A 12,987-nucleotide genomic window follows, 5' to 3' on the forward strand; every position below is an offset into this window, starting at 1 on the left:
GGAGAATTGAGTATAAGAGCAAAGAGGTCTTTCTGCAGCTGTACAGGGCCCTGGTGAGACCACACCTGGAGTACTGTGTGCAGTTTTGGTCTCCAGATTTGAGGAAGGACATTCTTGCTATTGAGGGAGTGCAGCGTAGGTTCACAAGGTTAATTCCCGGGATGGCGGGACTGTCATATGTCGAAAGATTGGAGCGACTGGGCTTGTATACTCTGGAATTTAGAAGGCTGAGAGGGGATTTTATTGAAACAGATAAGATTATTAAGGAATTGGACACACTGGAGGCAGGAAGTATGTTCCCGCTGATGGGTGAGTCCAGAACCAGAGGCCACAGTTTAAGGATAAGGGGTAGGCCATTTAGAACGGAGTTGAGGAAAAACTTTTTCACGCAGAGAGTGGTTGGTATATGGAATGCTCTGCCCCAGAAGGCTGTGGAGGCCAAGTCTCTGGATGCTTTCAAGAAAGAGATGGATAGAGCTCTTAAAGATAGTGGAATCAAAGGTTATGGAGATAAGGCAGGAACTGGATACTGGTTATGGATGATCAGCCATGATCACAGTGAATGGCGGTGCTGGCTCAAAGGGTCAAATGGCCTACTCCTGCACATATTGTCTATTGTCTATAATCCATATACATAACATCAACGGCTCTACCTTCATTAATGTGTTTTGTTACACCCTCAAAGAATTCATTCAGGCTCGTAAGGCATGACTTGCACTTGACAAAACCACGTTGACTATACTTAATCAGATTATGTCTCTCCAAATGCTCATAAATCCTGCCTCTCGGGATCTTCTCCAATAACTTGCCCACCACTGAAGTCAGACTCATTGGTCTATCATTTCCTGGGTTACCTCTACTCCTTTTCTTGAACAAGGGAACAACATTTGCAGTGTTTCAATCCGCTGGTACTTCTCCCATCCCTATTGATGATGCAAAGATCATTACCAGAAGCTCAGTAGTCTCCTCCTTCACTTCCCACCGTAGCCTGGGGTATATCCCACAACTTATCTAACTTAATATCTTTCAAAAGCTCCATCACATCCTCTTTTATAACATATATATGCTCAAGCATTTCAGTCCATTGTAAGTCATCCCCACAGTTGCCAAGGTCCTTTTCACTGGTGAATACTAAAGCTACGTATTTATGAAGTTACCCTGCTTCCTCCTCCAGCTGCATGCACATGATTCCACTCTCACTCCTGATTGGTCCTATTCTCACACGGGTCATCCTCTTGCTCTTCACGTACTTGTAGAATGTCTTGGGGATTTCGTCAGCAGTGGAGTTATGTTTGATATCTTCTAATACAGAGTACAGCATGGAAACAGATTCTTCAGCCTAACTCATCTGTACTGACTGTGTTGCTCAGCGAGCTAGTTCCATCCATGTACATAACTGATTCATTTAAGAAAGCCATTTGGTGTTTTGTGCAGTAGGCAATTAGCAATGCGAAGTGTAAGAAGCTGTACAGTAGCTCTGTCAGGTTCTTTGATTGAGTACATAGGCATTGATTCGTGGCAGTTTGGTGCATTGCACAACGGCCAATCAATGATCAGAATTGGTTGACAAGAGCAAACTAAAATAGCAAGCAGAGTGCTTTTTTGGAGTGGACAATGTTAGAGAGCAAATTTTGAGACTTTAGCTCTTCAAGGCATCACCAAGGAGAGACGAATGAGAGAAGGTGAAAAAGCTGGAGGTAGATTTTATTTTCCAGTTTATTTATTGCTTCCTTCTTTATATTTGCACAGTTAGAACAGCAGGGATGCCAGATGGGATAGTGGAATACTCCTCTTGTAAGATGTGGAAAGGCAGGGAGACTGCTAATGTTGCTGATGACTACAACTGAGAAAAGTGCATCCAGCTGCAGCTTCTAATAATCTGCGTTACAGAGTTGGAGCTGGAACTGGATGAACTCTGGATCATTCAGGACATACAGAAAGGTAGTTACACACAAGGTGCAGGACACAGGAAACTGGGTGGCAGTCAGGAAAGGGAAAAGTATTAAACAGCTAACGTAGAATAACATTGTGGCCATCTCCCTCAACAATAGGTTTACTACTTTGGATACTGTTGGGGAGGATGACATAGCAGAAGAAATTTGCAGCAGTCAGCTTTTTGGCATAGGGTCTGTCTCTGTGACTCAGAAGGGAAGGAGGGAGAAGAGGCAAGAAGTGGTAACAGGCAAATCATTATTTAGGGGAACAGAAAGGAGGCTCTGTGGACAAGAACAAGATTTCCTGATGGGATGTTGCCTCCTGGATGCCAGGGTCCAGGACATCTCGGTTGACTCCACAGTATTCTTAAGTGGGAGGGTGAACATGGGTAGGATGAGTGACGAGGTTTGCCAAAGTGAGTTCAGGGAGTTAGGTGCTAGGTTAAAGGGCAGGACCTCCAGAGTTGTGATCACAGAAATGCTACCCTTGCCATGTGCTAGGAAGGCTAGAAATAGGAAGATCATACAGTTTAACATGTGGCTGAGGAGTTGATGTAGGAAGGAGTGTGTCAGATCTTTGGACCATTGGGCTCTTCTTATAGGGAATATAGGACCTGTACAGAAGGGATGGTTTGCACCTGAACTGGAGGGGGACTAATATTCTAGCAGAAAGGTTTGCTAGCGCTGTACAGGGAATTTAAACTAGAGCTGCAGGGAGATGGTAACCAGAGTGCCAGAACAGATAGTTGTAAATTGGGAAAACAGATGTTGTTAAGCTCTCAAATAAAGTTTGGAATTAAAAGATTGAGCATGGTGCGACTAATGTCCTCAGCTGTGTATCTTTCTATGCAAGAAGTATTGTAGAAGAGGCAGATGAGCTCAGGGCATGGATTAACATTTTGAATTATAATATTGTCGCCATTAGTGAGATTTGATTGCAGGAGAGGCAGGACTGACAGCACAATATTCTGGTGTTCTGTTGATTTAGATGCGACAGAGCAGGAGGGATTAAAGGGGGAGGGGTGGCATTACTAATGAGGGAAAATTCACAGCAATGCTCTGTCAGGACAGACTGAAGAACTCATCTAGTGAGGATTTATGGGTGGAATTGAGGAATATGAAAGGTATGACCATGTTAATAGGACTATATTATTGACCACCCAGCAGTCCACAGAATCTAGAGGAACAAATTCGGAGAGAGAGATCGCAGAATATTACAAGAAACATAAAGGTGTGATAGTAGGTGATTTTATCTATTGGCTGGAAATCCCATTCTGCAAAAGGAAAAGATGGGATAGGGTTTGTCAAATGTGTTCAGGAAATTCTCCTTAATCAGTACAAAGAAGTCCCAATAAGAGAGTGTGTGATACTGGACCTGCTATTAGGCAAGGTCCAGTACCACAGTGCAGTCGGAAGAAGTTTTTGTAGGAGAACACTTTTCATCCAGTGATCATATTGTCATTAATATCAGTGTAAATATAGAAAAAGGATAGGTCTGGAACAGGTTGAGATTGTAAATTGGAGAAAGTCTAATTTTGATGATATCAGAGAGGATCTGGCAAGTATGGACTGGGACAGGTTGTTTTCTGGCAAAGGTTTACTTCATAACTGGAAGCTTTCACAAGTGAAATTTTGAGAGTACAAAGCTTGTATGTGCCTGTCAGAATAAAAGGTAAAGATTTTTTCTCATTCTGTGCATTGGGTGTTTGATGGTCTTTTTTAAAATGCTTCTTTTGTTTTTTTTTGTTTTGTGGTGGCCTGTAAGGAGAAAAATCTTAAGTCTGTATAACGCATACATACTTTGACAATAAATGTAGTTTGTATTTGAACTTTGATTGCAAGGGATAAGATTGGTCCCCTGGAAGATCAGAATGATAATCCATGTGTGCAGCGAAAAAAGATGGGGGAGAGTATATATTGATATTTTGCATCTGTATTTACTCTGGAAACAGACACAGAGACAGATTATGGAAGTGTGGCAAAGCAGCAGCAAGATCTTGGTACAGATTACAAAAGAGTAGGTGTTTGCTGTCTTTTGGCAAATTAGTGTGGATAAATCCCAAGGGCCTGACAGGTGTTCTCTCAAACCCTGTAGAAGGCAACTGCAGGGGCCCTGGCAGAGATAATTAAAATCCTTAGTGATAGGTGAGGATTGGAAGATAGCCAATGCTGTTCCACTGTTTAAGAAAGGCTCTAATTATAAACCAGGAAATTATAGGCTGCTGAATCTGACATCAGTTAGACCAAAAGACCAAATGGTAAAATGGATACTATATGGATGAAAAAAAAAGATAGCATGTAGGATTAGTATCAGTGCATTCGGGATGCAGAATCAAAAAGAGTAACAAAGGCAGCACGGCTTCCTTAAGGGAAAATCTTGCCTGGTGAACCTGTTGGAATTCTTCGAGGAGATTACAAGCAGCATAGATAAAGTCGATGCAATGGATTTTCAGAAGGCCTTTGACAAGGTACCATACAGGAGGCTGCTTATCAAGTTAAGAGCCCATGGCATTACAAGAAAGTTACAAGCATGTTTAGAGTATTGGCTAATTGGTAGGAGGCAGCGAGTGGGAATAAAAGGATCCTTTTCTGCCATCGAATAGTGGTGCTCCACAGGGTTTGATGTTGGGATGGTTACTTTTTATGTTGTATATCCATGATTTAGATGTTGGAATAGATGGCTTTGTTGCAACATTTGCAGATAATATTAAGATTGGTGGAGGGGCAGGTTGTATTGAGGAAACAGGAAAGCTACAGGAGGTTCTACAATAATTCATCATTGCCTCTTGGATGGCCCCAACATTATTTTTAGGCAGGCATTTTCAGATTCTAATTCACCATCTCATCCGCACCCTCCCTCTGTTTTCTTCACAGCTCCCCCTCTCCTTTGTACTTTAAACTTCGGGTCTTTCCTCTCTTCGCTCTGATGAAGGATGATGACCTGAATTGTTTCTGTCAACACAGACCCTGCCCAGCCTGCTGAGTATTCCCAATATTTTTATTTGTTCTCTTTTCAGATGTTGAAAACCTAGAAATATAAATAGTAATGCCTCCATTTTCTATTTTTATTTCAGGTTTCCAGCATCTGCAGTACTTTTTCCAGCATTTTGATTTTTGATGCTGTCCAAATTGCATGCCATCTTGGACAATGTCTCCCATCCACTACATAATGTACTGGTTGGGCACAGGAGTACGTTCAGCCAGAGACTCATTACACCGAGATGCAACACAGAGCGTCATAGGAAGTCATTCCTGCCTGTGGCCGTCAAACTTTACAACTCCTCCCTTGGAGTGTCAGACACCCTGAGCCAATAGGCTGGTCCTGGGCTTATTTCCTGGCATAATTTACATATTATTATTTAATTATTTAAGGTGCAACTGTAACGAAAACCAATTTCCCCTGGGATCAATAAAGTATGACTATGACTATGACTATAAAGCTTGTTCTAAATCATTAAATGACAGGATACAGCCTCACAACAGTTACTGCATCAATTTCTCTTGGAGACTCAATATGATCACCTCCTATTCTAAACTTGTTGAAAAGACATCACCCCTTATCAAGATGCTTACCTGGAGAGCCTACACTTTATGAACCTCAAGACATGTACCCCAGACCAAACCTACACAAAGTACCACAGAAATGGTCTAATCTAAATACTATATTTCAGTTGCTTTTATTAATTCTATCCTTCATCTCTTTTCCAGTGAAAGTTCAATTTCCATTTGTGTTCTTAATTGCCTGCCATAGTTGTCCATTGCCTTTCTACTTCTCATGAATCAATATACCAACATCCATTGGAATGTCAGATTTATTACTGTTCCTCTCTATATTTCTTCTAAAATTAATAACCTGTCTTATTGCACAATGTACACATCAACCATCTTCCTTCTTTATCTATGGTTTTCATGCCATTGTCCAAAACTTACACCCTCAGTATATTCCATGATTTTCTGCAAGCTGTTCCTTTTTAATGGTAAATCCTTTCTTGATATTGAGCATATGAACTTTTAACATAAATCTTTTGTCTTTCCAATGGTATAATGATGAAAAAAATCACATATAAGTAAGAAATAATTCAAAGTGTGAAGTGATGAATTATTATAACAGGCACATCTCTGTGTGTGTGCATGCATCTGTTTTTACGTGCATCTGCATGTGAATATGTGCATGTGTATGTATATATCTGTGTGCATGTATTTAGTAGTGTGTATGTGTCTATGTATCAATGTGTTTATGTTTGTGTGTGTGTCAAAGTCAAAGTTGGTTTTATTGCCATCTGCACAAGTACCTGTGTAGACAGGTACAGTGAAAGATATACCTGCAGCAGCATCACAGTCACATAGTATCAGAAAACCGGCTTTCACTAGAAAAACATCAATTAAACATAAATTATACACAGTTTTTATAAGAAAGAACACAATCAGAACAAAAAAAAGGCATTTTAATGCAAAGTGATCGAAACAGTCATAGTGTTGCTAAGTGGTGATTAGGATTGTGTTGGTTGGTTCAACAACTGAATGGTTGATGGGAAGAGGTATAATTGTGCCTGTTCATATGCATGTGAACATATATGTGCATGTGACTGTGTGCGTGTGTGTGTGTGTGTGTGTGTGTGTGTATTCACATGCATTTGTGTCCGCACACTGTGTCAGTGCAACCCCTCCTTCTGCTTCTTCACTCGGCACCCGCCACTCATACTGGTAAAGCCTCCATTACCTGCCCAAAATTCCAGGCTCTCCAGTCAATGTTCTTATGCGATCCGATAAATATCACCCCCTGATCATTCAGCACATATTCCCTGCGCTGATCCTCAGAAGGCAGGAAGACACAGTCATCTGCAATACGAACAGAACCAGAGGGATTAACCACTTAACACATACAGTATGTCCACACACCTCCTTCCACCTATGCCTGTGTAACATGGTTGTTTAATACTGAAGGTTGAACCTTAGTCTCGGCCCCCTACTTTACTCCATATAAGCTCACGACTGCATGGTCAGATTTGGATCTAACTCCATCTGCAAGTTTGCAGCTACTACCACAGTAGTGGGCTGTATCTCAAATAATGATGTGTCAGAGTACAGGAAGGAGTTAGAGAGCGTAGTGCAACAACTTTTCCTTTAATGTCAATAAGAGAGCTTCTGTTATAAAGCTATTGAGTACATAAATCTTTACTCTTTTCAACTGTAGAATGATCAAGAAAATCATGAGGGAAGGTGTATTTGTGTGTTTCTGTGTCTGTGTGTGTGCTTGCATGTGTGTGTGCATGTGTTGTTTGTGCACAACTGCATGTGTGCCGATATATGTGTATGTGTATGTTTGTTTGCGTGTTATTTGTGTGCATCTGCATTCGCAAGTGTGTGCTTGTGGGTGTGGGTGTGCTTGCGTCTGCATACACTCAGTGGCCACTTTATTATGTATTCCTGTTCCCAATAAAATGACTACAGAGTGTATCTTCGTGGTCTTCTGCTGCTGAAGCCCATCCACTTCATGCTCTTCTGCACACTACTGATGTAATGCGCGGTTATTTGAGTTACTGTCGCCTTCCTGTCAGCATAAACCAGTCTGGCCATTCTCCTCTGTCCTCTCTCATTAACAAGGCATTTTTGCCCATAGAACTGCCACTCACTGGATGTGTTTTGATCCTTGCACCATTCTCTGGAAACAGAGGGACTTCGTAGTGCAAGTGCATAGATCACTGTAGGTGGCATCACAGGTCGACAGGGAGGTGAAGAAAGCATTTAGCACGCTGATCTTCATCAGTCAGAGCACTGAGCATATGCGTTGTAAAGTTATCTTGCAGTTATAAAAGATGTTGCTGGGTCCACAGCTGGAGTATTATGTGTAGGTTTGGTCACCCTGTTATAAGAAAAATATTAGTGAGCTAGAAAGAGTGCAGAAAATATTTACCAAGATGTTGACTGGACTGGGAGACCTGAATTACAAGGAGAGGACGTGTGGACTGGAACCCTATACCCTTGAGTGCAGGAGATTGAAAAAGGTATAGATAGGGTGAAAGCACAGAACCCTTTTTTCCCAGGGAGGTGGTGCTAAAAACAAGGGGACATACGTTTAAAATCTGAGGTGAGATATTTAAATGGGACATCGGGACAGATAAGACTAGGTTCACTAGGCTATTCAATCAGCATGGACAAGATGGATAGATGGGCCTGTTTCCATGTTATATGACTGATACCTTTGGAAGGCACTGACAGAGCTCCACTGTTGAAGAAAGGAGGAAGGAACAGAACAAGGGCAGCTTCTTCATACAAAGGGTGGTGCGTATCCTGAAGGAACTACCAGGCAACTTCAAAACGCTGTCCAGATAGTACATGGACAGCAGAAGTTTAGAGGGCTATGGGCCAAATGCAAGCAGATGGGACTCGCTCACTCGACAACACTATGTTCACTTTATCCTACACTCAATACCTGTACCTTGACTGAGAGTACAAGTGTTTCAGATTGCTTGATCTTTCAGATTATCGTTTTGATACATTTCAGCCATGTTTGTACCTGAGCACCAGGGGTTGAAGAGGAGGATGAATTCTCCCAGTTGAAACTGACTGGAATGACCCTGTGTTGTGCACACCATCTTCAAGGAGAAGCGTCCGACCTTACTGTTGGGCGGTGAACACATGGACAAGGTCAGCTGATTTCCAACATTGTTTTTGAGGGTAGCATTCCATGAGTTTGCAGATGGTGAACTTGAAAGTTGAAACTCAACTTTTTCAGATGCCTGCACAGCCTCCAAAACTGGAATAAAAAAGAATTAGCGAAAACCAAAGGTGAATTAGACTGTTACTCAAATTACGACAAGAAAGCTCATCAATTTATTGTTCAAAATTAATTGCCAAGCTAATCTATTTACCAATTATTTACAGGCACAAGACATACTGCAGATGCTAGTACAGAAACGAGAGGTATTGCCAATCCTGATGAAGGGTCTTGGCCCGAAACATCGACTACATATTCCTATCCGTAGATGCTGCCTGACCTGCTGAGCTCCTCCAGCATATTGTGCGTATTGATCCCAACTAATTACTGTGAATATTAAACATATGTCATCATTTCGTATGCTTGTTGTTCTACTGGAATTATGTGAGTGCATGGTACTATAGTGGTTAGCGTGGCACTGTATTATAGTACCAGCTACCCAGGTTCAATTCTTCCACTATCCGTAACGAGATTATACGTTCTTCCCGTGACCATGTGGGTTTCCTTCCACATTCAAAAGACATATGTGTTAGTAGGTTAATTTGTCACAGGGGTGTAATTGGGTGGTTCGGGCTCATTGCGCAGAATTTTTAACCCTAAATAAAAATATATAATATTTTTCTTCCTTTCCCGTGCTTCTTTTTTTCTTTCACTCCATTTCTTAACTTTTATTCGGTTGCTCAGCAACCATGGTTTTGGTGCATTGCCACAGTGATGGAGTTCCTTGCTATGTGAGAAAGGACCACCCATCTACTCAACATCTCAGCCATTAAATTATTGGTGAAACATCTTTACCATGTCTGTAAAGTTTCCCCTGGTATGCCAATATGCCTCATGTTCTCTCCCCTTGTAGTAGCCCTTGTAAATTCAGTGGCCACTTTATTAGCAACCTCCTATACCTAAGAAGGTGGCCACCGAGTGTATACTCATTATCTTCTACTGCTATATCCCATTCACTTCAAGGACCAAATTGTGTGTTCATCGATGCTCTTCCACACACCACTGTTATAATGTGTGATTATTTGAGTTACTGTCAACTTGAACCGGTCTTGCCATTCTCCTCCAACCTCTTTCATTAACAAGATGTTTTCACCTACAGAACTGCTGCTCACTGAACGGTTTTTTTGATTTTTGCATCTTTCTCTGTAAACTCTAGAGACTGTTGTGCGTGAAGATCCCAGGAGATCAGCAGTCTCTGTAATACTCAAACCACCCTGTCTGGCACCAACTTTCACTCCATGGTCAAAGTCACTTAGAACACATTTCTTCCCCATTCTGATGTTTGGTCTGAACAACAACTGAACCTCTTGAATCAATGCTTCTACACATTGAGTTGTTGCCACATGTTTAGCTGATTAGATATTTGCATTAATAAGCAAACGTACCCAATACAGTGGGCACTGAGTGTATATCATAGAACCTCTCTTAGTAGAGAAAGTGGATTGACACACTGCTGGTGCACCAAGTTTGACTGTTTTCAATGTAGAACCAATGCACTATCATGCACTTCATACAGAGCAGTCCAGTCACAGGTCAGTTTCGACTCATTGAGTGCACTCCCATCAAATCAAAGAGCAGCTTTAAGCCCCATAAAATTGTTTGTGTACAACTTTATGGGAGTGCTCCACCATCTTTTGGAGTTACAACCAAAGGTATCTCTATACTCGCAGGAAGATCAGCGTGACTCAAATATCTGTTGGGGAACAACTTGCCAGCAGATTTTAGGCAGTGTCAGGACTCTGAAATCCTTGTGGATCTAATCCTGGAGTGCAAAGCTACTGAAAGATGTAGAGGTCTGTCTGCTGGTCCTGCACAGGTTTTAACCTCGTACCTGATTTGGAGCTCACTCATCTGAATGGAGAAGAAGAACTGCATGGCAGAAGGGCAGTTTACTAGTTTGTTTTAACATTTCTAATTATTGAAATATGTTCTGCATACGTTCTGTATTCTGTAACGGAGCAGAACACAGGTTTACCATCCAGGATAGTGCCTCAACATGGCATCCACCCCCAGCAATGGTCATACCAGCACTGTCTCTGCAAGCTGGTGCTGGCAACCAATGGCAACGCTTTGCAGGTAACTCACATAATTACTAGATACTTTAATAGATTTACTTCTTCTGAACTGTGATTGCTGCAGACTGCAGCCTGTAATTTCCATTTAAGGGAAATACTTTTGAATTGACTAAATAAACTGCCGTTTTTTGCAATTTCCTGGGGGATTTAGCAAAATTAATCTCTCGAGAGTGCCAGTACAGCCTTCGCTGGGGTGGACACTGCATCAAGGCCTGATAGTGGAAGATAATCCCATGTTTGGTTCCATTACTCCCCGCTGATTAAAGTGTTGAGCAAGATTAAATTGTCGACACTGAAAACAGAAAACAAAGACTTGTTCAGAGATGTCTGCCTGCGTTTGATTGGCCTACCTCTCTTCTTACTACTACTGTTGGGATGGAAGTGCAGCAGTCTTGAGTCCCATGCCACCAGGTTTGAGAGCAGTTATTGCCCTGCTTCAGGGCCTGCATTTGCCTCAGCGCTGACTGTCTTCACAGCTGGGAACTCTGCAGTTCCTGCACCATGTGTTATTTGTTTACTTTTTTTAACTATTTGTGTGATTTGTCTTCTTTTGCACATTGGATATGTGGCAGTCTATGTTGTGTGTGCTCTTCTCGTGAATTCTACTGAGTTTCTTTGTTTTGTGGCTGCCTGCAACAAGATGAATCTGAAGGTTGTGGATGGTATACATGCTTGATAATAAATTTGAACTTTGTTTTTAACAAAGGAATATGACCTGTGGTTTGCTTTTATACTGCAAACATTTTTGGGCCAGTTGAGATAAGAAACCTGTGAACAAGTACTGATTGACTAATACTTCTGGTTTGTAGACATAGAAACTACTAAAATATAAAACTAAATGTACTACATGGTGCCAGAAGTTACAGACTAACATGTGATTTTAAACACATACATATAAGCAAACATAAAGGTTAAACCACATGGAAAAAAACACATAAAAACAACAATCTGGACTCTAATCCAGCAGGTCCAGAAGTGACTGTTTAGTGTGGGAATACATAACACCCTTTGTAGGACTTAGGTTGTTATAGCCAGAGTTGATAATGGGGACAAGCTCCCACTATCTATTAAGTGCTCCCAATGGCGTGCAGCTCAGATAGCCTTGGGCAACCAAGTCCAGCTCCTGGCCTTCATATGTGGGTTAGCTGCTAAGCCCAGCGAAACCATTTCTACAGACAGGAAAAGGGGCAAAGATGAGTTACTGGTGCCTTGAAACCAGTCGCTTCAGGCATATGGGGCTTGCCAGCTGTGGCTGGCATCTCATCTATGAGAAGGAGAACTCTGATCTCAAATCTCCACTGCCTCGCAGCTATACCCACTCATGAAGAAGGCTTCGGGGTAGACCCTGAGGGAATAATTTGGAGCTGGAGTTCCAAAGGCACTCCTACATTGAGTTCAAAGCTGACTGGCAACTCCAGTGATGCTTCTGGTATCAAACTGTATTGGTCTCTGCCATTCCTTTCGGTTCATCAGATGTGTGGAGACGGGGAGCTTGCTACATGGGCAACAGCTTGCTGTCCATATCGTACTGCCCAGGCTTGCGTATCTAGGCAACTAGGATGCAATATCCATGGTCAGTCAGCTCTGACCAACAAAGGCTTCCACTCCACTTTAACAGAGATACTAATCCATGAAATCAAACAGGCCAAATGTTCAGTATGTCCTGAGGCAGGTAACCTGGAACCAAGGCCCATGCTTATTCCATGCTTTATGCTGAAGCTCAAGGAGAAATCGAAAGATTTCACCAAGCATTAGTACACCTGAACATTAGCAGCATTTACTTAAATGATGTTGACTTGATCCATAGGCAGCTCTGAAAATTAAACCCACTTATTTAGTCAATAAAAATATTTAACTACAGGGATTCCAATAAAGAACTTAATGAACTTTTAGAGATGAAAGATGTTGTTTATACCAGTGACTGAGATGCTAAGAGTTTAATGCTTCTGCATAATCGCAGAGAGGATGTTTTATTTTAAGACTGCCAACACAGGAAGTTTTGGGTGCTGGTTTGATGCTTTATTTATTTTTATATACTAACATCATGCAGAATTTACAGTACTGAAATAGGTCACTACAATTACGCCCCTTCAAGTAACAAACACCCACTCCAAGTGGGTGTTAATGTCCTGCTTGACAAGGGATGGCCTGATGACGGTATGTATATAAGATCAAGAGGGCACAGACAGTCTTTATTTTTCCCAGGGAGAGGGTGCTGAATTCAAGAGAGCACAGGTTTAAGTTCAGAGGTGAGAGACTT

At 41.7% G+C, this 12,987-nt stretch overlaps 1 protein-coding gene across 1 annotated transcript in view; it reads right to left on the reverse strand.

The window, feature by feature from the left end:
• LOC140185836 (protein-glutamine gamma-glutamyltransferase 2-like) overlaps positions 1 to 12,987 on the reverse strand; it is a 54,950-nt gene that overhangs the window by 31,920 nt on the left and 10,043 nt on the right. The window contains exons 3-4 of the mRNA XM_072239607.1: positions 8,452 to 8,691; positions 6,655 to 6,773 (exon numbers count right to left, since the gene is read on the reverse strand). Coding sequence (XP_072095708.1) covers positions 6,655 to 6,773; positions 8,452 to 8,691 — 359 coding nt within the window. The remainder of the gene's footprint in view (positions 1 to 6,654; positions 6,774 to 8,451; positions 8,692 to 12,987) is intronic.

The sequence above is a fragment of the Mobula birostris genome, chromosome 2 (assembly GCF_030028105.1).
Source record: "Mobula birostris isolate sMobBir1 chromosome 2, sMobBir1.hap1, whole genome shotgun sequence".
NCBI lineage: Eukaryota > Metazoa > Chordata > Chondrichthyes > Myliobatiformes > Myliobatidae > Mobula > Mobula birostris.